At 53.8% G+C, this 27,737-nt stretch overlaps 3 protein-coding genes and 1 non-coding gene across 5 annotated transcripts; 2 read left to right on the forward strand and 2 right to left on the reverse strand.

Annotated features, from left to right (window-relative positions):
• The first annotated feature begins 183 nt into the window (after nucleotides 1–183).
• On the forward strand, nucleotides 184–21,487 carry FERMT3 (FERM domain containing kindlin 3). The gene is made up of 15 exons (XM_068555148.1): nucleotides 184–224; nucleotides 798–970; nucleotides 3,703–3,936; nucleotides 4,152–4,271; nucleotides 4,369–4,537; nucleotides 4,753–4,855; nucleotides 17,955–18,062; nucleotides 18,224–18,358; nucleotides 18,439–18,488; nucleotides 18,594–18,718; nucleotides 18,910–19,016; nucleotides 19,152–19,385; nucleotides 19,746–19,870; nucleotides 20,430–20,571; nucleotides 20,684–21,487. Exons 2-15 carry the CDS (start codon nucleotides 811–813, stop codon nucleotides 20,861–20,863), a joined length of 1,992 nt encoding a protein of 663 aa, XP_068411249.1. The 5' UTR covers nucleotides 184–224; nucleotides 798–810; the 3' UTR covers nucleotides 20,864–21,487.
• On the reverse strand, nucleotides 8,700–8,806 carry LOC137772755 (U6 spliceosomal RNA). The gene has a single exon (XR_011075558.1). It is a non-coding gene; the product is annotated as a U6 spliceosomal RNA (small nuclear RNA).
• A 50-nt stretch (nucleotides 21,488–21,537) lies between the features above and the next one.
• On the reverse strand, nucleotides 21,538–24,357 carry TRPT1 (tRNA phosphotransferase 1). Its single transcript, XM_068555284.1, has 8 exons — nucleotides 24,295–24,357; nucleotides 23,851–23,934; nucleotides 23,531–23,612; nucleotides 22,489–22,658; nucleotides 22,224–22,398; nucleotides 21,961–22,017; nucleotides 21,775–21,885; nucleotides 21,538–21,645 (listed from the first exon to the last, which is right to left on the reverse strand). The coding sequence occupies exons 2-8, from the start codon at nucleotides 23,923–23,925 to the stop codon at nucleotides 21,554–21,556; spliced, it is 762 nt and encodes a 253-aa protein (XP_068411385.1). The 5' UTR covers nucleotides 23,926–23,934; nucleotides 24,295–24,357; the 3' UTR covers nucleotides 21,538–21,553.
• Nucleotides 24,358–24,396: 39 nt separating this feature from the next.
• Nucleotides 24,397–27,503, forward strand: NUDT22 (nudix hydrolase 22). Of its 2 annotated transcripts, none has more exons than XM_068554231.1 (6): nucleotides 24,397–24,427; nucleotides 24,774–25,271; nucleotides 25,618–25,716; nucleotides 26,709–26,806; nucleotides 26,945–27,038; nucleotides 27,337–27,503. In XM_068554231.1, exons 2-6 carry the CDS (start codon nucleotides 24,792–24,794, stop codon nucleotides 27,436–27,438), a joined length of 873 nt encoding a protein of 290 aa, XP_068410332.1. In that variant the 5' UTR covers nucleotides 24,397–24,427; nucleotides 24,774–24,791; the 3' UTR covers nucleotides 27,439–27,503. The 2 variants fall into 2 exon arrangements, with proteins under 2 accessions (XP_068410332.1, XP_068410331.1); XM_068554230.1 differs by having other exon boundaries at nucleotides 24,407–24,487.
• Nucleotides 27,504–27,737: the final 234 nt, after the last annotated feature.

Below are 27,737 nucleotides of genomic sequence, written 5' to 3' on the forward strand. Positions count from 1 at the left end.
CCACCACCGCGGTGCTGCTGGCCGTTGCTTCCTGCCCCCAGTGCCAGCACGCCCTGGGGAGGGGCCAGGCCCGCCCTGCTCTGATAAGGCGCAAGGGCTGCCCTCTGAAGGAAGCTCCACGGAGAGGAGAAGGAAGCACGCAGTGGTCTGCAGGTGTGCGGGCTGCAGCCGGGAGTGGCTGACGCTCCGACCCCCACCTCCAGCCCCAACCCCTTGCAGAGAAGGTAAGCCGGCCGGTGGCTGGAGACCCAAGGACCCTTCTCTTCCTCGCCCTCTGGCAGCCCCTCTGCCCAGCATGCCTCTCTCCATGTGGCAGCCTGGACTATCCACTGCCCTAGAGAGGCTTCGGCTGGTTTGGGACGATGGAGCTGACCTTTGGGCCTGACTGGAGCTATTTTCTGACCTGGGCTCACAACCATTTCTAGGGTGGGCAGCTGCCAGTGCGGGCTTGGGCTGGGCTGTGGGCTGAGCAAGCTGACGGAGCTTGTGCTCAGCTCTGGCATCGAGCTGGGTCATGTTGAGTGAGGCCCTTCTTATTCTTACCGGGCCTCGTCTTCCCATCTGCAAGAAGGGAGAGGGCTGGGCAACATAGACTCTGAAGGTCCCTTCAGCCCAATCATCTGTGATGGAGAGAGGGTCTGAGGTTCGCCTGCAACAACTCAGCTCCCAGCGTCTTGCTGCTGCCGTGGCATTCTGGCTTACGGGCTTGCTCTCTGGGACCCCGCCTGTCCCGGGCACCACAGGCAGCCTACCAGGCCCCAGCTGCCCACCCTGCCTCCTTCCCACCCTCTCCCCAGAGCTGCCACAGCCATGGCGGGGATGAAGACAGCCACAGGGGACTACATCGACTCGTCCTGGGAGCTGCGGGTGTTTGTAGGAGAGGAGGACCCCGAGGCCGAGTCGGTCACCCTCCGGGTCACAGGGGAGTCACACATCGGTGGGGTGCTCCTGAAGATTGTGGAGGAGATCAGTGAGTGCCCACCGCCCCCGCTGCCCACGGGGTCCCCTGGCACTTCCGGACCAGCCCTGCTGCGTGGCCCTCGATAATGGAGTCACAGTGACTCAGGCACCAGCTTAATCATTTGGTTCCAAAAAAGACATTTCCCCAACTTAACTTCCCCTCCCTCCCACTGTTTTTCCTCCTTCCCTCCCGCTCCAACGGGTTCCACTAAGACCCCAAGGAGCAGACCTGGCCACGGTCCTCCGTTCACCCACTTCTGGGGCAGGAGAGGCCTTGCCTGGGCTGAGGCAGAGGTCCCATTCTGGGGGTCGAGAGGAGCCCAGAGGGGGATCCTGCTGACTTGGGGACGGGCTCCCACACCCTCTCCACGGGCGGGCGGAAGCCCTCAGCAGGCGGGTGACAGGCCCAGCCTGGGTGGGAAGGCCCTGCCCCCACAGGAAGTTACAGCACAGCCGCCTGTGGTATCAGCCCTGGAGGGGAGCAGGGCCACTGACACGGGGGCTTCTCATCGCCTTTCCCTGCTAGGGGTGCGGGCTGCCCCTTCCTGGGAGGGCGGCGGGCTCGCTCCGATAGCCAGAGCCGGAAGGCAGGCCCGCGATAGTGCCAGCCAGCCTGGGTCCTGGGTCCCCCGGGGGTGGGGGTGAGTGGGCTTCCTCAGACCCAGCCAACCCGCCGTGGGCGGCCTGGGAGGGAGGTCAGTGGCTTGTGGACAGCACGGGGCCTCAGGGCAGCCCAGCCACAGGGCTGAGGTGGTGAGGGAAGCCTCCAGAAGGCAGGGCCCAAGGAGGTTGTGAAAGCAGAAGTGGAGAGTAGAGGGTCCCTCAGGAGACCAGGTGTCAGAGACTCAGGCAGGCTTGGCCGAGCAGGGCGGAGAGGGTGAAGACCAGGTGCTCCAGGAGAAGAGCCGGCTGGCCCCGGGGCATGGCCCACAGTGAAGCGAGAGGCCTGAACCAGCGGCCAGCCGGACCCACCCCTCCACCCGCTGCTGGGCCCCCGGGGTCAAGTCCCTCCAGATCCTGTCCCCAGCCCCGAGGATACTGTTGTGCCCACCCCCCCAACTCCCACTCATTCCTTAGCACATCAGAGGTCTACTGACGGCCATGCTGGCTGGGCCAGCCCCTGATCTGGAGCGCAGCCGGGCAGGTGGGACCCGCCCTTTAGCTGCCGGCACAGGGCTGAGTGTTGGCTGCTGCACCTAGCCCGGGACAATATGAATCCTGAGAGGGGGCCACAGCAGGGAGGAGCGAGGCGACACACTGGGGCACGGGGACGTGCGGCTCTGAATTGGAGCCCCAAGGCTGGGGAGGACTCCTGGAGTATGACAAGAAACAAGGCTGGGGTGAATGCCATAAGGCATTTTGGACTCCATCCCGGAGGTGGAGAGCAGCTGTGCCGAAGGGTTTCCAGTGGGAGGCTGTCAGGCTAAGGCAGGCCCCTTGGGTCGGGTGAGGATGGACAGGTGAGTTTGGAGGAGGGCTGGCATTGGTAAAATGTGGTGGCTAAAAGTGAAAGGGAGGAAGCTCGGGCCTGGCAGGAGAGCCGCTGTCACCCAGCCCCCAGGGAGCTGACGAGGGGAGGGGGCACCTCTGTCCAGTGTCAGGCAGAGCGAGGTGAAGTGGAGCACCTTGAGGGCTGGGACTAGGAGTCACTGCATTTATAGTCCCAGAGCCGGGCACGTGGGCTGGTGAACAAGGGTTTCTGGAATGATCGAAGCCAGTGGACGTGCCCCTTAGCCAGTGGCTTGTGGGGTTTCTGGCCTGGGGCTCACAGCAGGAAGATGAAGCCGTAGACTAGGTGAGACCCCGGGAAGAGGCCGTGGCTAAGGAGGGAGAAGAGGGTCCTCTGACTGAACCAACGGGGAAGCACGGGGGCAGGCCAGGAGAGGGGGCCAACGAGACAGAACAAGAGCAAAGGGTCGGGAGGAGACGGGGAGTGGGTGCCACAAAACCAAGAACAGAGCGAAGGCACAGAGGACGACTTCAGGGCAGGAGGAAGAGGGAGGGGGGTGGGGCAGAGGACGGGACCACTCCCCAGGAAGGGCTTTGACACTAGTGGGCTCTGCTCTTCCACTGTGCTCACCTGGCACCAGTTCAGGCTCCTGAAGGGAAGGTGGAGAGGAGAGCACGCGTCCTCCTTCACTAGCTGCATGACCTCGAAGTGCTCGCATTTCTAACCGAAGGCCAATGCGCTGTGTTGATGCGGCCGCATGCCTGGGTCACTCAGTGTCCATTGCTGCTCACATCTCAGGAGCTAGAAAACGGAGGCCCAGAGAGGTTCAGGTCTTGGCGAAGGTCACAGAGCTAGTAACCGCTAGATATTTATGGAGTGCCTGCTGCTGCGTGCCCGGCACAACCCCAGGCCCTGCAGTTGCCTCTGGCTCCCGGGAATGCCAGAGAGAAGCCATGAAGCCAGGAACTGCGGGAGGACACAGGAGGTGCTGTACGGGGGAGCCCAAGGCACTGGAGTGCGTGAGGCGGGAGCACTGAGATTCTGGGCTGGGGGCTCCCCTGGGAAGTGACTCCCCTCAGTAGCAACTGAGCCCAGGGGACAAGCAGCGTAAGCCAGCAAAGAGCCGTTCTGCCGTGACCTCCATCCTAGCCCCCAAGCCAACCCCGCCTGGCCCTGCCCCTGGCCTGGGCAGGGGAGCGGCGGTCACCACCTCTGAATTCCAGGCTTGTGCTCAGCACTGGGGGCAGGGCCCTCCAAGGCTGACGTGACCCCCCTTGCCTGTGGCCTCACAGCGCGGAAGCAGGACTGGTCAGACCATGCCATTTGGTGGGAACAGAAAAGACAATGGCTGCTGCAGACCCACTGGACACTGGACAAATACGGGATCCTGGCAGACGCCCGCCTCTTCTTTGGGCCCCAGCACCGGCCTGTCCTCCTGCGGCTGCCGAATCGCCGTGCCCTGCGCCTCCGAGCCAGCTTCTCCCAGCCCCTCTTCCAGGCTGTGGCTGCCGTCTGCCGGCTCCTCAGTGAGTCCCGGCTGGTCCCCACTCTGCCACCTGCAAGGGTCCTGCCAAGGGGCACGTTCCCTCCCTTTCCAGGCCCAGCTGTTGTCACCTCGGCCTTGCTGATCTGTTCCCCACCCGGCTTGTGGGGCTGGGCCCTGCCCCGAGCTGCTCGTGGGTGGGGCGGGCGGTCACGGGGACAGGACCCCAGCCCCCGCCGAGACCCTTGCTCCTCCCAGGTATCCGGCACCCTGAGGAGATGTCTCTGCTCCGGGCTCCTGAGAAGAAGGAGAAGAAGAAGAAGGAAAAGGAGCCGGAGGAGGAGGTGTATGACTTAACCAAGGTCGTCCTGGCCGGGGGTGAGTGCAGGCGGGGCAGCCCAGGCGCGGCCACAAGGGCAGGCCCCGGACGCCTGGGGTCGGGGCCGGGCCTGGCTGACCGTGACCCGCACTCCAGGCGTGGCACCTGTGTCGTTCCGGGGGATGCCAGCCCACTTCTCAGACAGTGCCCAGACCGAGGCCTGCTACCGCATGCTGAGCCGGCCCCTCGCACCGCCAGACCCCCTCCTGCTCCAGCGCCTGCCTCGGCCCAGCTCCCTCTTGGACAAGACCCAGCTCCACAGCAGGTGCCTCGCCTGCTGGGTCTTCACCTGCCCTTGTGCCTGAGCTTCTGCTCCCAGAGCCCACACCCTCCCTTGTGTCCTGCTCGTCCCAAACCCACGCCTGTCCCCAGGCCTTTCCTGCATGGGTGTGCTCGCCCCAGCCCCTGCCCAGCCCCCCAGCCCGCCCCACTGCCCCCCGGCTCAGCCCTGACCCTGCCTCTGCCTGCGCTGCGGCCCAGGTGGCTGGACTCGTCGCGGTGCCTCATGCAGCAGGGTGTCAAGGCTGGGGACATGCTCTGGCTGCGCTTCAAGTACTACAGCTTCTTCGACCTGGATCCCAAGGTGGGCTGGGTCAGGGAGAAGGGGTGTCTGGATCAGTGGGACACGGGGACCTTGCATCGGGGGTCTGGGCTCTGGGACACCCACAGTGTCCCCTCTGGGTTAGACACTTGTAGGGGTCTGTCCATCTGTCCATTTGTCCATCCACACCCGTTTATTAACTCCACCGACATGGTGCTGGGCCCCGGTTGATGGCAAGACCTGTTTCTCGAGGACCGTCAGGGAGATAATGCCCACAGCTCAGTGTAGACGGTTGTAGGTGCCCCTGGGAAGGCTGCTCAGGTGGGAGGCACCCACACCTGCACTCAGGGAAGGCTTCCTGGAGGCGGTGGCACTGGGACCTGCAGGGACTAGGGCCGGGTGAAAGATGAGGCTTTGCGGGCAGGCACCTGTGTGCCTCTCTCCCTCCCTGCCTGCCGTCCCCACCGGCCACCAACAGGCTCCATGAATCCATCTGGAAAACCTCCAGGTGCTCCCTCTACCTGTGGCCCCACTTCTCTGCACCCCTTCACTGCAAAACTGCTAAATGCCATTGTCTCTAGAACCCTGGGGTCCAGCGTCTTTGCTCCCCGGAAGCCTTTCCTGTGGGTGCCCCTCGACTCCCTCTCTCTCCTCAGCCAACTCTATCCTAGAGTCTTCTATCCTGGAGTCCCTGTCCTGCTGAGGTGACCACGCCCTCCATGCCATCTGTCCCCTGCTCACTTCCCGTCCACTTCTTTTTTTTTTTTTTTTTTTTGGCTGCGCCACGTGGCATACAAGATCAAACCTGCACCCGTTGCAGTGGAAGTGTGAAGTCTTAACCACTGGACGGCCAGGGAAGTTCGCCATCCACTTCTTAGTTGGCCACTTGGGATCCCCAGGCACACAGGGGTCTGCAGCTGCCTTGCCCAGGTTCCTCAGCCCTTCCTCCTCTCTCCACAGCCTCTGGGAGTTGTGGGCTCCAGGGCTCCATCCCCAGCCTCCTTCTCTCTACCCTTTCTCCCATGAAGTTCCAGCCTCCTGGATTTAAGGATCATCTCTGTGCTCTTTATAGATTTACCACCTCCAGCCCAGACCTCTCTCCCCTGAGCTCTAGACTCTCATGTCCAACTGGCTGTCTCTGCTCTGGCACCTAACAGGCATCTCAGCTTCTGCCTGAAACAGAACTCTTTCTTTTTTTTGAAAGTAGCCTTCCACTAGGATAAGCCTACTTGTTTTGGACATAGTAACCTTTTAAAATTATTTATTTATTCATTTGTTTATTTATTTATTTATTTGCTGCATTGGGTCTTCGTTTTTGCGCGCAGGCTTTTCTCTAGTTGGGGTGAGTGGGGCTACTCTTCGTTGCGGTGTTCAGGCTTCTCATTGCGGTGGCTTCTCAAAGCACAGGTTCTAGGCACGCAGGCTTCAGTAGTTGCAGCACACAGGCTGAGTAGTTGCGATGCATGGGCTCAGTAGTTGTGGCACGTGGGCTCAGTAGCTGTGGCACGCAGGCTCAGTAGTTGTGGCTCGACGGGCTCTAGAGCACAGGCTCAGTAGTTGTGGCGCACGGGCTTAGTTGCTCGGCGGCATGTGGGATCTTCCTGGACCGGGGATCGAAGCCGTGTCCCCTGCATGGGCAGGTGGATTCTTAACCACTGCGCCACCAGGGAAGGCCTGAAACAGAACTCTTGATTCCAAGTCTGCCCAGCACATCCTCCCACCATGGACTCATGGCAAAATCCCTGCACTTACACTATTCTGGGCCTTTCCCTTTCCCTCTCATCTCATCCCTCATTGTGTCCTGTTGATCCTTCCTTGAACTAAACATCCCAAACCACCCGTTCCTCTCTGTCTCTTCATCTGTCCAGCATCAGGCTCTCTCATGTGGGTGGCTGCAGCCCCTCCTAATGGACCTCTCTCCTCCTTTGGCCTCCCCAACCTCCACACAGCATCTGGAATGAACGTTTACAGGTGCATTAGGTCCTGTCAATCCTGCTTAAAAGGCTGCTGTGGGTGCCTGTGGCCCAGGACCATGCTGATCTGGCCCTGGCGCTGCCCACTCCCTCCCACCCGCCCGGCCCCCCTTTCCTCTCCTTCCACATCCCTGCTCCTTCCTCTCCTCCAGACTGTTGTGCCCTTTTTCCGCCTTCCCTGCCTTCTTTTGTTTGTTGGTTTTTATTGAAGTATAGTTGATGAACAATATGATCTAAGTTACAGGTATACCGTATAGTGATTCACAATTTTTAAAGGTTATACTCCATTTATAGTTATCATAGAATATTGGCTATGTTCCCTGTGTTGTACAATATTCCCTGCCTTCTTTTTATTTTTAAAATTTTTTAATTAATTTTTTTTTTTTTGGCTGTGCTGCGCAGCTTGCGGGATCCCCCACCAGGGGTCAAACCTGGGTCCCTGGCAGTGAAAACACAGTCCTAAACCACTGGACCTCCAGGGAATTCCCACCCCTGCCTTCTTTTGGATTGAGTAGTTTTCATGATTCCATTTATCTCCTTTATAAGAGTGTATTATCTATGCTGCTTTTTTTTTTCTGTTTTTGGCAGTTGCTTTAGGGGTTATAATTACCATCCAGTGAAACACCGCTTCACTACAGTGTAAGAACCTTGCGGTGGGATCCCCTCTTCCCCTCCCAGCCTCTGTGCTCTTGTTATCACACACTCCCCTTCTACATACGTCAAAGCCCACGATACATTGTCATCCTTGTTGCTGCTATTCTTATTTATTTATTTATTTATTTATTTATTTATTTTGCCGCGCCGCGCAGCTTGCAAGATCTTAGTTCCCTGACCAGGGATCGAACCCGTGCCCTTGGCAGTGAAAGCACGGAGTCCTAACCACTGGACTGCCAGGGAATTCCCTGTTGCTGTTATTATTATGATGATGGCTGTATTGAGAAATAATTCATTACCATATAATTTGCCCGTTTAAAGTGTACAACTCAATGGTTTTTAGTATATTCACAGAGTTGTGCAACTATCACCACAATCAGCTTTAGAACATTTTCATCATCCCCAAAAGAAATCTCACACCCATTAACAGTCACTCCTCATTTATCCCCCACCCCCCCTCAGCCCCAGGCATCTACTAATCTCTTTTCTGACTCTATAGATTTGCCTGCTCTGGACATTTCATATATATGAAATCGTGCAATATGTGGCCTTTTGTGGCTGGCTTCTTTCACTTAGCATAATGTTTTCAAGGTTCATCCATTTGTAGCCTGTCTCAGTGTTTCATTCCTTTTTATTGTAAAATTATATTTAATTGTACATATATGCCACACTTTATTTATCCATTCATCAGTTAATAGATGTTTGTTTTACCCCCACTGGTTGGTTGTTATGAACAATCCTGCCATGAATATTCATGTACAAGTTTTTGAGTGGGCATATATTTTCATTTCTCTTGGGTATATATCAATACCTAGGAGTAGAATTGTTGAGTCATCAGCATGATTATTTTTACTTTAACCAGTCCATTTTTTTTTAACATCTTTATTAGAGTATAATTGCTTTACAATGGTGTGTTAGTTTCTGCTTTATAACAAAGTGAATCAGTTATGCATATAAACATGTCCCCATATCTCTTCCCTCTTGCGTCTCCCTCCCTCCCACCGTCCCTATCCCACCCCTCTAGGTGGTCACAAGGCACCCAGCTGATCTCCCTGTGCTATGTGGCTGCTTCCCACTAGCTATCTATTTTACATTTGGTAGTGTATATATGTCCATGCCACTCTCTCACTTTGTCCCAGCTTACCCTTCCCCCTCCTCGTATCCTCAAGTCCATTCTCTAGTAGGTCTGCGTCTTTTTTCCCGTCTTGCCCCTAGGTTCTTCATGACCACTTTTTTTTTTTTTTTTTTAGATTCCATATAAAAATATGGAACGCTTCACGAATTTGCATGTCATCCTTGCGCAGGGGCCATGCTAATCTTCTCTGTATCGTTCCAATTTTAGTATATGTGCTGCCAAAGCGAGCACAGTCCATTATTTTTTTATTACACTTTTAGTTTTGAGATAACTGTAGAGTCACAGACAGTTGTAAGAACTAATACATGAGATCCCAGATACCTGGGGACTCATTACCCAGTTTCCCCCAACCAGTATCACAACCAGGACCTTGACATGATACAGTCAAGACACAGAACAGTTCCATCAGCAAATTGTCCTGCAAATGCGTTTTTAAAATATGGAAAGCAGTCTTTTCTCTCTGCCTACACACTCACCATTCCCTGTGCTCCTTATTCCTGTGTATCGATCTGGATTTCCAGCTGGTATCATTTTCGGTCTGCCTGAAGGACTTCCTTTAACATTTCTTGTCAAGCTGGTCTACTGGTGATGAATTCTTTCAGCTTTTGTATGTCTGTATAAGTCATTATTTTGCCTTTGATTTTGAAAGATATTATTTGGTGTAGAGTTCTTGGTTGACATTTTTTTTTCCTTAAAAATTCTGCCTCACAGTATTGTGGCTTGTCTCTCTTTGTTCATCTGTATGTAACGCGTGTTTTTTCTGACTGCTTTTTTTTTGTTTTTTTTTAAATTTATGGCTGCGTTGGGTCTTCGTTTCTGTGCGAGGGCTTTCTCTAGTTGTGGCGAGCGGGGGCCACTCTTCATCGCGTTGCGCAGGCCTCTTCACTATCGCGGCCTCTCTTGTTGCGGAGCACAGGCTCCAGACGCGCAGGCTCAGTAGCTGTGGCTCACGGGCCTAGTTGCTCCGCGGCATGTGGGATCTTCCCAGACCAGGGCTCGAACCCGTGTCCCCTGCATTGGCAGGCAGATTCTCAACCACTGCGCCACCAGGGAGGCCCCTTTCTGACTGCTTTTATGATTTTCTCTTTATCACTGGTTTTAAACAATCTGATGATCACGTGCCTTGGTTCGCTTCAGGTTTCTCATGCTTGGGGTCCATTGAGCCTCCTCAATCTGAGTTTATAGTTTTCATCAACTTTGGAAAAATTTTGGCCTTTATTTTTTCAGATATATTTTCTGCCCCCCCCCCCTTTTATGGGATTCTGATCACATGACTATTAGACTGCTTAAAATCATCCCACAGCTCACTGATGCTCTGTTCAGTTTTTTTTTTTTCCCCGTCTTATTTTTCTGTGTTTCATTTTGGATAGTTCTATCGCTCTGTCTTCAAGTTTACTAATCTTTTCTTCTCCCGTGTCTAATATGTCATTAATACCCTGCCTAGAAGTTCAATTTTGACCTTTTTTAATATTTTCCATCTCTCCTTAACATGCTCATGCTTTTCTCTACCTTCTTGAACATACAGGGTATATTTAAAATAATTTTTTGTAGTGTTTTTGTCTACTAATTCTATTATCTGTGTCATTTCTGGATTTACTTTTAGTGACTATTTATCTCCTAATTATGAGTTGTATTTTTCTGCTTGTTCTCATGCCTGGAAATTTTTTTTGTTTTTTGGAAAATTTTTATTTGATGCCAGACATTACAAATCTTATGTTCTTGGGTCCTGGATTTTTTTTTTTTTTTTGGTAGTGCTTTAAATATCTTTAAACATTGTTTGGGGATGAAGTTAAGATACTTGGAAACAGTTTGATCCTTCTAAGGTTTGCTTTGAACATGAACTAATCATTATAATTTATAATAATTAAATAATAATTAATTAGATCAGAAAAAAAGCATCTTTTAATCTAGGGCTAATTTACCCCATTATTGTGGCAAGAGCCTTCTGAGTTTTTTTTTTTTTTTTTTTGCCACACGGCTTGTGGGATCTTAGTTCCCTGACCAGGGGTTGAACCTCGGCCCTTGGCAGTGGTCACCGCTGGACCACCAGGGAATTCACGTGTTCTGAGTATTCTGATGTTATATATATGATGAGGCTTCTCTAATCTGTGTTGGGAATATGAACTATTCCGACCCTCATGTGAGCTCTGGTAAGTGTTCCACCTGCTCCTTTTAGTGTTTCTTTCTAGCCTGGAGTTATTTCCTTATACACATGTGCTGATCAGTACCCAACTAATGACTAAAGAGGAGCCCTCTGCTGATTTCCATCCAGAGTTTTCTCTCTGTGCAGCTCTCTCCTCTGCAACACTCTGTCCCGTGAATTCTAGCTGCCTTGGACTCCCCAGATTCTCAACTGCACCTGCTCACCTCAGGGAATATGCTGGGCTCTGTTTGGGGTCCTCTCCTTTCCCTTCTCTCAGGGATCCCTGTTCTGTGTGGTCTGTTGTCCAGTATCTAAAATCCGTTTGGTCTTTGTCGTTTTCTTTGTTTTAATTAAATTTTAGGGAATTCCCTAGAGGTCCAGTGGTTAGGGCTCTGTGCTCTCACTGCTGAGGGCCCAGGATCAATACCTGGTTGGAGAACTAAGATCCCACAAGCTGTGTTTCATGTCAAAAGAAAAAAAAAGCTTAAATTTTATTTTATTTATTTATTTTTTAAAATTTATTTATTTATTTATTTATTTATTTATGGCTGTGTTGGGTCTTCGTTTCTGTGCAAGGGCTTTCTCCAGTTGCGGCAAGCGGGGGCCACTCTTCATCGCAGTGCACGGGCCTTTCACTGTCACGGCCTCTCTTGTTGCAGGGCACAAGCTCCAGACGCACAGGCTCAGTAGTTGTGGCTCACGGGCTTAGTTGCTCCGCGGCATGTGGGATCTTCCCACCTCTCTCTTTCCCAGATTTCTGATCCCTAGAGACTATAGGTTTTGACTCTGTAGCTTTTTATTTATTTATTTAGTTTTATAAATTTATTTATTTTTATTTATTTATTTTTGGCTGTGTTGGGTCTTCGTTTCTCTGCGAGGGCTTTCTCTAGTTGCGGCAAGCGGGGGTCACTCTTCATCGCGGTGCGCGGGCCTCTCACTGTCGCGGCGTCTCTCGTTGCGCGGCACAGGCTCCGGACGCGCAGGCTCAGTACTTGTGGCTCACGGGCCCAGCCGCTCCGCGGCATGTGGGATCTTCCCAGACCAGGGCTCGAACCCGTGCCCGCTGCATCGGCAGGCAGATTCTCAACCACTGCGCCACCAGGGAAGCCCCTCTGTAGCTTTTTATTCTAGTGTTTACATCTATATGACAAGCTTATATATGTCTATTCCCTTGACTTTTTCATTTCACGCATAATCTATTCACTTTGTATGAAAGGTCAAGATTTATCTGTCTTACATCCTCCCTCCTTCCCCCACAACACACGCATCTCTTTGCATCTTTCCAGTTGAGCTGTGTTGTAGCTTTTGGCTAAAACAACGTGAGTGTGGCTGTAAATAGTAACGCATATAAATAACGTTCTTAGCTAAGCCACAGAGTACCTATACTTCCTTTCTCGGTTTATTTCTTGTCTGTTAACTGTCTGTCTGTGTACAATCAGAAGAGAGACCCCAAAAGGCTACCTGGACACTCTCTGTGAGTCTGTGGCTTGCCGTGAGGCATCTTCAGAGTGATGAGGTGGGATGTTCCACAACCAAGCCCCTCCAACATTGCAACCTAAGGACAGTGCCCCTTTCAAAATGACTGATCACCTTAGGATATCAGTCAGTGTTATCTCCCGGTCAGAACCATGGAACGGTAGCAGTCTAGACCCACTGCTTAACTGTTGTCCTTGAACTTCCCTTCACTATATCCTGGGAATTCCTATATTGGATTTCTTGATTCCTGGATCTCTTGTGTTCCTTTCTCTTGACTGACTCCCTCATCTTGATGGAGCATATATTTCAATAGCTTCCCCTAAAATGGTAAAATAGTAATAGCTTCCCCTAAGTGGTTTGAAATCCTGCCTGTTTGAGAAGGTTGCTGTTCTACCCTCACTTGCACGATAGTTTGGCTAGGTACAGAATTCTAGGTTTGAAACATTTTCCTGTCAAATTTTGAAGCCACCTTCCCATTGTCCTCTAGTTTCCAGTGTTGCTGTTGGGGAGTCCAATGCCATTTTTTATTTTCAATCCTTCCATGTGTGACCCTTTTAATTTTTCTTGAAAGGGGAGGGGAGGCCCCAGAAGCTTTTAAGAATCTTCTTGGGAGTTGCCTGGTGGTCTAGTGGTTAGGATTCAGCACTTTCACTGCTGTGGCCTGGGTTCAATCCCTGGTAGGGGAACTGAGATCCTGCAAGCCATGCAACGTGACCAAACAAAAACAAAAGCAAAAACACAAAAGAATCTTCTCCTTATCACTTGGTGTTTAAAAATCTCTCAATAGTATGTCCTCGTATGAATCTTTCTTCATTGATTGTCCTGCACACTTGCTGAGCCCTTTCAAATCAGGGTCCTCCAGTTCTAGAATAATGTTCTATACAATCTCTTTAATAATTTACTCCCCTCTATTTTTCTGCTTTTTTTTTTTTTCCTGGAACTTAGTAGATGTTAGACCTCCTAGATTAATTTTTAAAAGAAAAAAATTAGACATTTATATTTTCTTTCTTTTTTTTAATGCTTGTTGTCTTTTTGTTCTACTTTCTGGAAAGTTCCTTGACTTATCTTCCAAATGAGCTATTGAATTTTTAATTTCTGCAACGGTCTTTTTAAATTCTAAGAGCTCTTATTTTCTGACTGTTCCTTTCTGAAGTGTTTTTTGTTTTGTTTTGTTTTTTAGTGTAACATACATTTAGAATTATTCACAAATGTAAACCAACAAAACTTTACCAGCCTTCAGAAGCCAAGCAGTATTTCCCACAGGGGGAACCACTAATGTTACTGCTAACACCATAGATTAGTTTTGCCTGTATTTGAAATTTACATAAATGAAATCACGCAGTCTATACTCTTTTGTGTCTGGCTTTTTTCACTCAGCATTATGCTTGTATAAGTCATCCATGTTCATATAGTGGTAGCATATTTCTCACTGGTGTGTAATATTCCATGCTGTCAATATACCACAACTAATTTTCCATTCTGTTGTTGATGAGCATTATGCAATTTTCAGTTTGGGCTACTATGAATAGAGATACTGTGAACATTCCAGCATATGTTTTTGGTGAACATATGTACACGTTTCTATAAGGTATATACCCAGAGGTGGAATTGCTGGGTTGTGGGGCAGGCATTGGTTTAGCTGTAGTAGATAACTACACACTCATACACCCCCACCAGCAGTGTATGAGTTTCAGTTGTTCCACAACTTCACCAGCAGGTATTTCCTACCTTTTCCATTTTAGCCATTCTGGTAGGTGTATAATAGTATCTCACATGGTATTTTGTTTGTTTCTTCAAGCAGCTTTACTGAGATATAACTTACAGACAATAAAAATTGCCCACTGTAAGCAGTTTATTTTTAGTAAAGTTATACTGTTGTGCAACCATCACCACAATCCAGTTTTAGAACATTTCCATCACCCCAGAAAGTTCTCTAGTGCCCATTTGCAGTCATTCCTCATCCCACACCCAACCCCAGGCAACCAATGATGTGCTTTTTTAAAAAAATTTATTTATTTGTTTGTTTTTATTTTTGGCTGCATTGGGTCTTCGTTGCTGCATGCGGGCTTTCTCTAGTTGCAGCGAGCGGGGGCTACTCTTCGTTGTGGTGTACTTGCTCTAGGTGCCTGGGCTTCAGTAGTTGTGGCACACAGGCTCAGTAATTGTGGCTCGCGGGCTCTAGAGCATGCAGGCTTCAGTAGTTGTGGCATGTGGGCTCAGTAGTTGTGGCTCATGGGCTCTAGAGTGCAGGCTCAGTAGTTGTGGCACACGGGCTTAGTTGCTCCGTGGCATGTGGGATCTTCCCAGACCAGGGCTCGAACCCGTGTCCCCTGCATTGGCAGGTGGATTCTTAAACACTGCGCCACCAGGGAAACCCTGATGTGTTTTTTATGTGGCTTTAATTTACATTTCCCTGATGACTAATCAAGTTGACAACTTTTTAATATGGCTATCCTCTTTTGTGAAGTTTCTTTCCAACAGTTTTGCCAGTTTTTATATTGAGTTGCTTGTCTTTTTCATATTGCTTCGTAGGAGTTCTTTATATATTCTGTACATGAGTACTTCGACAGATAAATATATTGTGAATATATTTTCCCCCTCTGTGCTTTGCCTTTTCATTCTCTTAGTGGTTTATTTTGCTAAGCAGAAGCTCCTAATTTTAATATAATCTGAGTCGTATTTTTTCTTTTATGATTAATATTTTTTGCACCCTGTTTAAGAAATCTTTTATTCTAAGATCACACAGATGTAGGCCTATTTTTCTCCAAAGACTTTATTGTTTTAACTTTGATATTTAGATCTTTGACCCAAATGGAATTGATATTTGTATGTAGTGTGAGGTAGGGATACAAAAACTTTTTTAATTTTTTAAAAAAATTTATTTATTTTTATTTATTATTTATTTTTGGCTGTGTCGGGTCTTCGTTTCTGTGCGAGGGCTTTCTCTAGTTGCGGCAAGCGGGGGCCACTCTTCATCGCGGTGCGCAGGCCTCTTCACTATCGCGGCCTCTCTTGTTGCGGAGCACAGGCTCCAGACGCGCAGGCTCAGTAGCTGTGGCTCACGGGCCTAGTTGCTCCGCGGCATGTGGGATCTTCCCAGACCAGGGCTCGAACCCTTGTCCCCTGCATTGGCAGGCAGATTCTCAACCACTGCGCCACCAGGGAAGCCCTTTAATTTTTAAATTAAAAAAATTTTTACCATATGGGTATCCAATTGACCCAGGTCCATTTAGTGAAAAGAGCGTCCTTTCCGCAGTGATGGCAAGGTCACCTTTGTCTTAAGTCAGGTGAACATACATGTGTGGGTCTCTCTCTGACTCTCTTTGATTACATTGATCAATTTGTCTCTCTTTGTGAATGCCACGCTGTCTTAATTACTATAACTTTATAATCACGTTTCTTTTATTTGTTTATATTTTATTTTAATTAAAAAATATTTATTTATTTATTTATTTTTGGCTGCGTTGGGTCTTCGTCACTTCGCGTGGGCTTTCTCTAGTTGCGGGGAGCGAGGGCTACTCTTCGTGTGGTGCACGGGCTTCTCATTGCGGTGGCTTCTCTCGTTGCAGAGCACGGGCTGTAGGCGCACACTCTCAGTAGTTGTGGAGCACGGGCTTAGTTGCTCCGCGGCATGTGGGATCTTCCTGGACCAGGGCTCGAACCAGTGTCCCCTGCACTGGCAGGCAGATTTTTAACCACTGCGCCACCGGGGAAGCCCTGCATTGGGCCTTTGTTGCTGTGTGTGGGCTTTCTAAAGTTGGGGTGAGCAGGGGCTACTCTTCATTGTGGTGCGTGGGCTTCTCATTGCGGAGGCTTCTCTTGTTGCGGAGCACAGGCTCTAGGCACGTGTGCTTCAGTAGTTGTGGCTCACGGGCTCTAGAGCGTAGGCTTGGTAGTTGTGGCACACGGGCTGAGTTGCTGTCTTCCAGGACCAGGGCTTGAACCTGTGTCTCCTGCATTGGCAGGCGGATTCTTAACCACTGCACCACCAGGGAAGCCCCACATTCCTTTTAAAAATAGCATCCTGTTCTTGTTTTATGAGTGCAGTATTTTGTCTCTGTAAGGATTCTGACTGGTGTTTGAAGTTTTTTCTGCTCCCTGCGTTGTCTTTATTTCCTCCAAGCTCTTTTTTTCCCCTGTCTGACTATAGTTCATGGGTCTCTGTTGTTCATTCCAGCAGCTTTCCTAAAATGTGGGTAATCCCTGCCTGTCTTTTCATATTTAGAAGTAAGGCTCTAAGAAGCCAGTTGGAAACCCTGAGTGAATGAATAGGGCTTGGCATTTTAGGCCTCCTGGGGAAGATGGGGCAGGAATGCCACTTTCTGTGGGGGTTTTCTCTTTGGCTTCTCAGCAGTGAATGCTCTGATCTCCTGACTGGGGAATAGAAGGCTCATTGCCAATGTCTTTGGTGACAAGTGGGGAAGGGCTGGGGATGTCTCACCTTTCAAAATGCCAACTTTCGCTTAATTTAGCTGTTTTCAGCACAATGCACCCCACACCCAGATGTACCAAATGCAGGGGTACCTCTGTCTCAGCATCTCGAGAGTAAATCTCTGGTTTCTACCTGGTGCCAGCTGGCTGTCATTTGGCTGCAGGGAGTGGGGAGGGAAGTGCTCTTTTTATAGATTTTCTGTGGTCCTCATTTCAGCCCACCCTCGCCTCCCAGAGGATCCCAGACCTGAGCCTGTCCGCCATGTGAACTGGATGCCTTTGTTCAGATCTTAGTTTTTTTGCTGTTGGCTTTCTGATCTTTTTTTTTTTTTTTTAACATCTTTATCGGAGTATAATTGCTTTACAATATTGTGTTAGTTTCTGCTGTATAACAAAGTGAATCAGCTATATGTATACATATATCCCCATATCCCCTCCCTCTTGCATCTCCCTCCCACCCTCCCTATCTCACCCTTCTAGGTGGTCACAAAACTCATTAGTGCTTTTGCCATAGAACAAGAAAGGGAAAAGTGTGTGAGATCCCAGCTCTCCTTCCCTGCAACTCAGTTCCTGTTCATGTTTTTGCTTGTTCATCTTCCAAAATTTTGTTGGTATCTCTCACCAGCTGTAGTTGTCTCCCCTCCCTCTTCTTTGTCCTTTTGGGTTTATCCTTTTTATGCCTTTGCTATCAATTTTGGTGGGTTTCAGAGGGAGCGTGGGCTTGGTCTTCTGTGGGTAACTGGGATCCCCCTTTGAGTTCCTTCTCTCTGGAATGTTCTTCCTACCACTCTTTCCTTCAGTGGCTTGTCCATCCTCAGGTCTCAGCGCAGCATGTCACCTCCCCAGGGAAGCTTTCCTGGAATGCTTCCTCCTGTGGAGTAGCCCCCCCGCCCCCGCACCCCAGTTCCATTCTCTCTCATCACCATCAAACTTGTGGGCTTCCTGCCTGAGCACACAAGTGAGGTGCCCTTTGGAAGCTACTTCCTTTATCGCTTTGATCGTACTCCTGAATCACTTCACTTACTTACTGACTGGTTTACTCAGTCCCCCTTGTCCATTCAGCAGCATGCAGGGCACGCAGTAGACAAATACTCAATATCTGCACAAAGAGGTTTAAAGGGAAGGAGCTGCCGCTTGCCTGGGCAGATGGGGCTGGCAGGCTGGGAGGCTGGGAGGCTGGGAGGCTGGGATTGGGGTTGTGGAGCCACCAAATGAGCTTGCACAGCACAGAGGCAGGACTGAGGCCCGAGGCGCGCAGGAGCTGGCTGCAGGGGGTGTTCAGGGCAGCTAACACCCGGCCAACCCAGCCTCCCCCTCCCACCACTCCAGACAGAGCCGGTGAGGCTGACGCAGCTGTACGAGCAGGCTCGGTGGGACCTGCTGCTGGAGGAGATTGACTGCACCGAGGAGGAGATGATGGTGTTTGCAGCCCTACAGGTGCCGGGCAGGCCTGGGGACCCTGGGGGGCTAGGTGCGCGCCAGGCCCAGGGCAGGGAGGGTGTTCCAGAGGGGACCCATCTCCGGGGAAGCCCAGCTGAGGGCACTGTTGGGCTAAGGGGCTGCCCGCTCAGCCCTCCTTGGTCACATGCTCCTCCCAGTACCACATCAACAAGCTGTCCCAAAGTGGGGAGGTGGACGAACCGGCTGGCACAGACCCGGGGCTGGATGACCTGGATGCAGCCCTGAGCAACCTGGAGGTGAAGCTGGAGGGGTCGGCGCCCACGGACGTGCTGGTGAGGAGGGGCCCCAGTCAGGGGTTGGGGTCAGGGTCAGGTGCAGGGACCAGGTCCCCCCTGACTCCTCTCCTCCCCAGGACAGCCTCACCACCATCCCAGAACTCAAGGACCATCTCCGGATCTTCCGGTGAGTTTGGGCCCAGAATTGGCAGCCCGGCTGGAGGGGCCCAGTGTGGAGAGAGGACAGGAGGGAGGGAGGGGGCCTGTCACGAACCTCCCACCTCACCCTCAGGCCCCGGAAGCTGACCCTGAAGGGATACCGCCAGCACTGGGTAGTGTTCAAGGAGACCACGCTGTCCTACTACAAGAGCCAGGACGAGGCCCCCGGGGACCCCATTCAGCAGCTCAACCTCAAGGGTAAGTGAGGGCGGATTGGCCAGGAGAGGGACAAGGGCTGTGTGCTGGCCGGGTGAAGGCTCTCACTTGTCTCCTCCTGGGGGCGGGGAAGATGCCCTCTGACCTGTGGCCACTGTGCAGGGCTGGCGTTCACCCAGGGCCCTCTCAACAGGGCTCCCTTCCCCAGCCTAGCCCACCCCTTCTTCCTCCAGGCTGTGAAGTGGTCCCTGATGTCAACGTCTCAGGCCAGAAGTTTTGCATTAAACTCCTGGTGCCCTCCCCTGAGGGCATGAGTGAGATCTACCTGCGGTGCCAGGATGTGAGTGAGGGCTGGGCAGCTGCCAGGGCTGAGGCTGGAGTGGGGATGGGGCCAGGGCTGAGCCAGGCCAAGGGCAGGGGGCTGAGCTAGAGCCTCGCCAGCCCCTCACCTCCCTCTCCGCCCCTCCCACCCCAGGAGCAGCAGTATGCCCGCTGGATGGCCGGCTGCCGACTGGCCTCCAAGGGCCGCACCATGGCAGACAGCAGCTACTCCAGCGAGGTGCAGGCCATCCTGGCTTTCCTCAGCCTGCAGCGGACAGGCGGCGGGGGCTCGGGCAACCACCCCCAGGGCCCTGACGCCTCCGCTGAGGGCCTCAACCCCTACGGGCTTGTCGCCCCCCGCTTCCAGCGAAAGTTCAAGGCCAAGCAGGTGCCAGAGGGAGTAGGTGGCGGGAATGGCCAGACGGTTTACCTGGCCACCCTTGCCCCTGGATGTCCACAGAGCCTTCCTCTGGAAATGCACACGCTCACTCGCTCCTTCTCCCACCTGGGTCCCTGAGACTGAACGTGCTGGTCCCCACCCTCTGGGGGGGGGGTGGTCACGGTCCAGCTGCCCACGTCCACCTCAGGGCCCGGCTCAGCTCACATTTGCTGAACGGTGAGAGGGTGCACTCGGGTGGACCCACACTGGGCACTGGCCCTGCCCCAGGCTCAGCATCCTGTCTTCCTGATGGGGACAGGCAGGGGGTCTCAGGGACCTTGGCAGCCCCTCACCAGCATTGTCCCACAGCTCACTCCACGGATCCTGGAAGCCCACCAGAATGTGGCCCAACTCTCGCTGTCTGAGGCCCAGCTGCGCTTCATTCAGGCCTGGCAGTCCCTGCCTGACTTCGGCATCTCCTATGTCGTGGTCAGGTATGAGTACCACCCCAGTCCACTCTGCTGAGCACCATCTCTGAAGATGGTAAAGCCATCTGAAGCCTTCCTTCCTGTCCTCTGCGGGGAGACCTTACCGAGGGCACCCTGCGTGCACCCCCTCCATCCTGCAAACACAAGAGAGGGATCAGGCGGGGAGAGCAGGAGATCCCGCACCCGTCCCAGCTCTGCCACACACCATTTCCTCTCTGGGCCTTGGGCAGCTGATCTGCAGGACAGGGTTGGGTGGCTGCTGTGACAGGAAGTGCCCCCTTTGACTGCCCATTTTCCAAGCCTGCAAAGATAGGAGCAAATGGATGACGATCCTACAAGAAAAAAGTTGCTATCGAAGAGCGTGGACTCTCTGCCTGACGCTGCTAAATGCTATCATCGTGATCACATTGATGAACCCCCATTTTCCAGATAAGGAACTTGAGACCCAGAGAACCTAAGTGATTTACTTGCCAGCTTGCTGCTGAGCTCCGCACCTGGCTGTCTGGGAGGGCTCTGGGGCCATGCGGGGTGGGGCCCCGGCTCACACTCTCCCCTTGGGCACCAGGTTCAAGGGCAGCAGAAAAGACGAGATTCTGGGCATCGCCAACAACCGACTGATCCGCATCGACTTGGCCGTGGGCGACGTGGTCAAGACCTGGCGCTTCAGCAACATGCGCCAGTGGAACGTCAACTGGGACATCCGGCAGGTGGGCCCGGAGTGAGGGTGGGGGAGGGACACGGGGCTGGGCCAGACCCAACCAGGGCAGGGCTGCTCCCTCATCCCACCCCCTACCAGCCCTCTGACTGCCCACCCCACAGGTAGCCATCGAGTTTGACGAGCACATCAACGTGGCTTTCAGCTGTGTATCTGCCAGCTGCCGCATCGTGCATGAGTACATCGGGGGCTACATCTTCCTGTCAACGCGGGAGCGGGCCCGCGGGGAGGAGCTGGACGAGGACCTCTTCCTGCAGCTCACAGGAGGCCACGAGGCCTTCTGAAGCCTGTCTTACTGCCCCCGCCCCACTCACCACCTTCCATGACCGCTCCAAAGCCCACACCCATTGGGATTCACTGCCCACACCCTCTCCAGACGTGCACTGACCAAGCTGGGCACATTCACCCACTGTCACTGGCCTTGTGTAGACCAGGGACCTGGCTGGGCCAGACTCTGCTATCCCCCAGGCTAGGGAGGGTGGGCTCTAGTTTGTACAGCACCCGCCCTTCCCTTGTGTGAGTGACCAAGACCAACACCCCTGACCTAGCTGTAGTCCCCGAGCACATGAGGAAGACTGGCTACAGCTACAGGACGATGACTCACAGGTTCAGACTGGAGTTTCTCTTTTGTTATCTTTTTACATTTAAAAAAAATAAAGGGCTTCCCTGGTGGCGCAGTGGTTGAGAATCTGCCTGCTAATGCAGGGGACATGGGTTCGAGCCGTGGTCTGGGAAGATCCCACATGCCGCGGAGCGACTAGGCCCGTGAGCCACAACTACTGAGCCTGCGCGTCTGGAGCCTGTGCTCCGCAACAAGAGAGGCCACGATAGTGAGAGGCCCGCGCACTGCGATGAAGAGTGGCCCCCGCTTGCCGCAACTAGAGAAAGCCCTAGCACAGAAACGAAGACCCAACATAGTAATCAATCAATCAATAAATAAATCTTTAAAAAAAATAAATAAATAAATAAATATTTTATTGTTGGGTCATCCTTCTTCCTCTGGAGCTGTGCTTGGGGTCACTCTGACACTCTGTCTCTTCATTACCAGCCAAGGAGAGGGGCTTTCCTGAGAGAGGAAAGAGTTGGTTAGAGAAGGGAGAACTAAGTCATTCTGGGGTTGGGAGCTGGGAAAGAGGTGAGGGCAGAGGGCACAGGCTTCAGGCACAAAGAATAGGGGTGGGGTGGTGGTTCTTACGGGTAGGGCGTAGCTGCAGGGCCTCCTTGAAATACTTGGGAGGCAGGACGCCATCAGCGTTCCCTGGAGTCAGGATCACCCCGTTAGCAGAGCGGAAGAAGGGGATTCCATCTGCAGACAGAGCCAGAGATGTGACTCATGCCCCCTCTGAAGGCCTGGGGCAATACCTGCTGTGTCCAGACTCACCTGCCAGGGCCAGGGGCCCGTTGATGAACACGGCCACTTCGCAATTTGGCCGCATGCCTGAGTAGACAATTGGAGCTGGGGTCTGGGGCGTCTGGATTGTAGTTATCAAACCTGGGTGGGCTGGGGTCCTGAGCTCATTGCGGTGCGGGTGGGGGGTTGCTCCTGCATGCAGGGCTTGGGCTGCCCCTGGACAAGAGGCTATGACCCTTGGAGGGGGACCTGGGAGGACAGAATGGGTGGGAGTAGCTTGGGGGGGCACTGACCACTGACGACACCAGGGTCCCCAGGCAGTCCCGCGGCCAGGTGGATGTGCGTCCTCCCCCGGCAGGACAGGCCCTTGAGCAGGATGGATGGCCAGTGCCGCCAGAATGTTCCATGGACGAGCATCAGGGGCAGGGCCTGCGGGGCCTCCAGGGGAATCAGCTCCAAGTCAGGTACCTGGGATGGATGGGGGAATGGGCAGCAGTGAGACCCCCCTCACAGACAGGGGTCTCACATGGCTCTCCCACTTGTCCCCTTAGCTCCCACCTGCAGGGAGTGACCCTGATTGGCCCGGATGAGAGGGCCGGCGCCGGGGTCCCCTGGCCGCAGGGCGAACCGCTGCTTCCCATTGGTGTCCACCACGCGCTGCACATCTTCAACTGAGAAGCTGCAGAACTGGGGCAGCTGCAGGAGGGTGCCCAGGGGCACAAAACCATCTGTGGGCAGGTAGAGTGGTCAGGAGCTGAACTTGCTCTGGCTTGGGCCAGAGTTAACAGGGGAAGCCACAGGCAACAAGAACAGAGCCTGTGTGACCTATAGAAAGTCTCCCCTGGGACTTCCCTAGTGGCACAGTGGTTAAGAATCCGCCTGCCAATGCAGGGGACACGGGTTCGAGCCCTGGTCCAGGAAGATCTCACGTGCCGTGGAGCAACTAAGCCCATGCGCCACAACTACTGAGCCTGCACTCTAGAGTCCACGAGCCACAACTACTGAGCCCGCGCGCCTAGAGCCCGTGCTCCGCAACAAGAGAAGCCACCGCAATGAGAAGCCCGCCCACCGCAACGAAGAGTAGCCCCCACTCGCCATAACTAGAGAAAGCCTGCACGCATCAACGAAGACCCAAGGCAGCCAAAAATTTAAAAAATAATTAAATTAAAAAAAAAAAAGAAAGTCTCCCCTTTCTGAGCCTCAGTTTCTCAACTTATACGGGAATAGGATCTGCCTCATGGAGGGTCACAAAGATCAAGTGACCCTTTTGAGCACAGTACCCAGCCCAGAGTGGACACTCAATAAACATCAGTTGCCCCAACACCCCCGCAGTGCCCAGTCTTGGGATAAGTGTTTATTGGGCCACTGGGCTGGAGGTATCACCAGGCCTGGCCCAGATAGAGGCTCCTCTCCCAGTCTGCCCTGGACATGATACTGGGCTCTGGGCCTCGGTCTTCCCTATACACGGAAGGGATGTACCTTCTGTGCTGTTCCCATAGGACTGCGGTGGGAGCCATGAGGGAAGGCAGTCACAGACAGGCTCACACTGTTCCCTGGGCTCCAACCACTCCTGGGCCCAGCCTCTAAGATGCTCACTTACCGACCCCCATGGGAAGCCCCAGCTTCAGGGCCGCGTGGCGCAGGGCATAGGACAGAGCCTTGGACAGTTGTACATCTCGGTCCTGAAAGAGCCCAGAGGTGGCCGTTAGTCCCCGTGGTGACCCTGCCCTGCTGCTCACCCTGAACTCAGCGATCTGCTGTAGGAGACCAGAGGGAGAGGTGTCCCTGTGCTCCCCGGCAACAGCACAATCCATCTGCCCCCACTCCCACCCCACCAGCATTTCCCAGGGAGCAGGACTCAGAGTCCCCCTCCCCTGCCCTCCCACATTAGGAGCAGGGGTGAGGGTGGAGGGGGCGCACCTGTTCCCGGGGTCTGTGAGCCCTTCTACCCTTGGGCCCTGCTGCTTCCTGCCTCCTTCCTCTAGAGGCGTTCATGGCCAAGACCTGTGGGGAGCAGTGAAATGTGGAGACTGTTAAGGACCTTCCCATGTCCCCACGCTGCCCAGGAAGTCACAAAGCCTCAGGATGTGAGAGCTGGGGGGAGGGGGATATTCAGATTTCTAAATTCACTTCCCACCCCTAACTCCCTGGTGCAGATAGGGAAACTGAGGCCCAGCAGGCAAGACTTGCCCAAGGTGACACTCTGTCAGCCACAGGGCCCAGGGGAGTCGAGCCCCAGCGACCCAGGCTCCTGGTCTGCCCCGCAAAGCGGGCCTGGGGAGGCGGGGCCGGCAACCAGGCTAACGGGGCAGAAATGTCTGGGCCGGCCAGAGAGACAGAGCCGGGACACACGGGAAGGCTCACCGACTCCGGGGCCCAGGCAGCTGACCCCGACGGGCCCTGACCGCCAGGACCGGCCAATGAGAAGCCGAGGAAGAAGGGGGCGGGTACTTCCGCTCCGGGGGAAAGAGGCGGAGCCTGCGAGGAGAGTAGGCAGGTGATTGCCGGCTGCAGCCTGGAGCTTCCGGACCCTGGGAAGGGTCCCGGCGCGTCAGGGGTTGGAGGCGGGACTTTTGGTTTGGGGAGGCAGAGGCATTAGGGGGTGACAGGACCCAAGACCTCTGGGTCGTAGGGATGCCCGGGAGTCTCAGGGATGTCTGGTAGCAGGAGCCTCGGAGCTCTTGCTGGGACGATAAGACATTTTACAGACGAGGGAGGGGTCACGGGGGTGCAGAAGGGCTAGGAGTACCCTCAGGAGGTTTGTGGCAGAGGGGGCCAGCTGTCGGGCCCAAGGGTGGCTGTGAGTCCCCCGGGGTGACAGGCCTGGCTGTGCCCTCCCCCAGAACTGCCCTATCCAGATCATGGACCCTGAGGTGTCCCTGCTGCTGCAGTGCCCCCCGGGGGGGCTGCCTGAGGAGCAGGTACGGGCTGAGCTGAGCGCTGCCTACGACCGTCGCCCACTGCCAGGAGGGGACAAGGCCATCACCGCAGTCTGGGAGAGCCGGCTTCAGGCCCAGCCCTGGCTCTTTGACGCCCCCAAGTTCCGCCTGCACTCTGCCACCCTGGTGCCCACTGGCTCGCCGGGGCCACAGCTGCACCTGTGCCTGGGCCTTACTTCCTATCGAGACTTCCTGGGCACCAACTGGGCCAGCTCAGCTGCCTGGCTGCGACAGCAGGGGGCCACCGACTGGGGTGACAAGCAAGCCTACCTGGCGGACCCCTTAGGGGTGGGCGCTGCACTGGCCACTGCTGACGACTTCCTTGTCTTCCTGCGCCGCTCTGGGCAGGTGGCTGAGGCAACTGGGCTAGTGGACGTGCCCGGTGGGCACCCTGAGCCTCAGGTGAGATGCCAGGCTGGACGCAAAGACCCAGAGAGCTCGGCTTTGTTTTCCTCATCCCTTAGAGGGGGAGTTGGCCTGGTGCTTATCCGAAAGTCTCTGCTCAGGGCAGCCTCTCAGCCTCCCTGCTGAATCCTGCCCCAGACCCATGGGAAGTTAGGGAATTGGGGGTGGGGGTAGGGACGGAGGACCTAGCTGGACCTGTGGTTTTCCATCTGGAAAAACAGGGCCTGGGTCAGGGGATCACCAAGGCTCTTACTCTGTGCCCAACCAGGCCCTCAGGGCCAGTGAGTGTGGGGAAAAGCAGGGCGGGAAGAGGGGAGCAGGGGCTGAGCCTGACCTCTTACAGGCCCTGTGCCCAGGTGACAGACCCCTGCACATCAACCTCCCTGGGGAGCTGGTGGTGCATGAGCTCTTCTCCAGTGTCCTTCAGGAGATCTGTGATGAGGTGAGCGAGAGGCAGGTGGGACAGAGTGGTGGGCAAGGAGGGAGGGGGTAGAACAATCCAGAATTTTACAGGTCCGGGATGGCAGGAGTGTCTGCAGGCATCTAGCTTTTTTTTTTTTTTTTTTTTTTGGCTGCCTCACGTGGCTTGTGGGATCTTAGTTCCTTGACCAGGGACTGAACCCAGGCCCTTGGCAGTGAGAGTGTGGAGTCCTAATCACTGGACTGCCAGGGAATTCCCAGGCATCTGGCACTGAGCAAAGAGCTTGGCTTTGCAGCTAGGCACACTTGGAGTGGAATTCTGACCCTCATCTCTGTGTGCCTCGTCTCTGTGTTCCTCTTTACAATGGAGACAATAATAAATGTCTTGCCTACTCCCCCCAGGTTTGTTGAAAAGAGGAGTAAATGGGACTCCCAATTACTTTTTTAAATTTTATTTATTTATTTTTGGCTGCGTTGGGTCTTCGTTGCTGTGCACAGGCTTTCTCTAGTTGAGGCAAGCGGGGGCTACTCTTCGTTGCGGTGCGTGGGCTTCTCATTGCGATGGCTTCTCTTGTTGCGGAGCACAGGCTCTAGGCGCATGGGCTTCAGTAGTTGTGGCATGCGGGCTCAGCAGTTGTGGCTCGTGGGCTCTAGAGCGCAGGCTCAGTAGTTGTGGCGCACGGGCTTAGCTGCTCCCCAGCATGTGGGATCTTCCCGGACCAGGGATCGAACCCGTGTCCCCTGCATTGGCAGGCTGATTCTTAACCACTGCGCCACCAGGGAAGCCCCCAATTACTAAACTGACTTCCCTAGGGTGACCCTGGGCTAACTGTTCAATCTCTCCCGTTGTGGTTTTCCTATGTGAAATGAACATGCCCAAGATCTGACATTCTGTGATTCTGGGCACTTGAATTACACACTGTAAAATGCTGTACAAGGGTAACATGCTGTTCTTCATTGAGAGGGGCAGGGATGTGGGCAGTGGGCACTGACAGGTGGTACCCCTGGCCCCAGGTGAACCTGCCGCTGCTCACCCTGAGCCAGCCGCTGCTGTTGGGCATTGCCTGCAATGAGACCAGTGCCGGCCGTGCCAGTGCTGAGTTCTACGTCCAGTGAGTGAGCTCTGGGAGACAGGATCCTGGGTCCTGGAGTAGGTGGGTGGTTGAGCGGCATGGCTGAGGCAGCTGGGACTCCACAGGGACCTTCCAGGGTCTAAGCACTCACCAGGCCACTCTCACGTCCTTGTCCAGGTGCAGCCTGACTTCTGAGCAGGTGAGGAAGCACTACACGAATGGGGGACCTGAGGCCCACGAATCCACAGGAATCATCTTTGTGGAGACACAGGTTTGTGGTGGCAAAGTGTGTCTCATTTGGACAAGGAGCTGGGTTGGGGCTTGCAGAGGCCTGGTGATGCATGTCTGTCTCCTGGGCCTGGGTCAGAGGGGCCTCCCAAATCTCTCAGAGCTTCCCTCCAGAGGCACAAGGCCTCATTGGGGATGCCCTCAGCCCAAGGGAGAGGGCCAGGGACCTGTTCAGCCCCCCAGCATGTCTCCCTAGAGGGCTCTGAGGCTCAGGAACTGTGGGCACAGCTCCTGCAAGAAACCCGAGGTCGGAATGTTTGGGTCTCACTGTCTCCCCACAGAGTGTGAGGAGGTTGCAGGAGACTGAAATGTGGGCCGAGCTCTGCCCCTCAGCCAAAGGCGCCATCTTCCTCTACAACAAAGTCCAGGAAAGTTCCACCTAAGTCTCCCTAAAGTCCCCAGCCCTATCACCACAGCTTGGAAGACAATAAAGGACTTTATTCTTGGATTCCGTTGGCGTCTGCTGTTTCTGTGAGACAGAGAGGGGCTGCTGGGAGAGCCCGGGGTGGGTGAGAGCGACAGGACAAGTGACTTGGGGGTAAAAAAGGCCCAGCCTCAGTTTTCCCCTCTGTAAGCTGAGGGCTGTGCCCCCTTGCCAGGCTCCGGTGAAGTTCCAGGCCGATTATGGGGTGGAAACTGCTTTGTGAAACGCGTCTCGCTGCAGAGCGGAGTAACAGCCATG

This window comes from Eschrichtius robustus, chromosome 11 (genome assembly GCF_028021215.1).
Source record: "Eschrichtius robustus isolate mEscRob2 chromosome 11, mEscRob2.pri, whole genome shotgun sequence".
NCBI lineage: Eukaryota > Metazoa > Chordata > Mammalia > Artiodactyla > Eschrichtiidae > Eschrichtius > Eschrichtius robustus.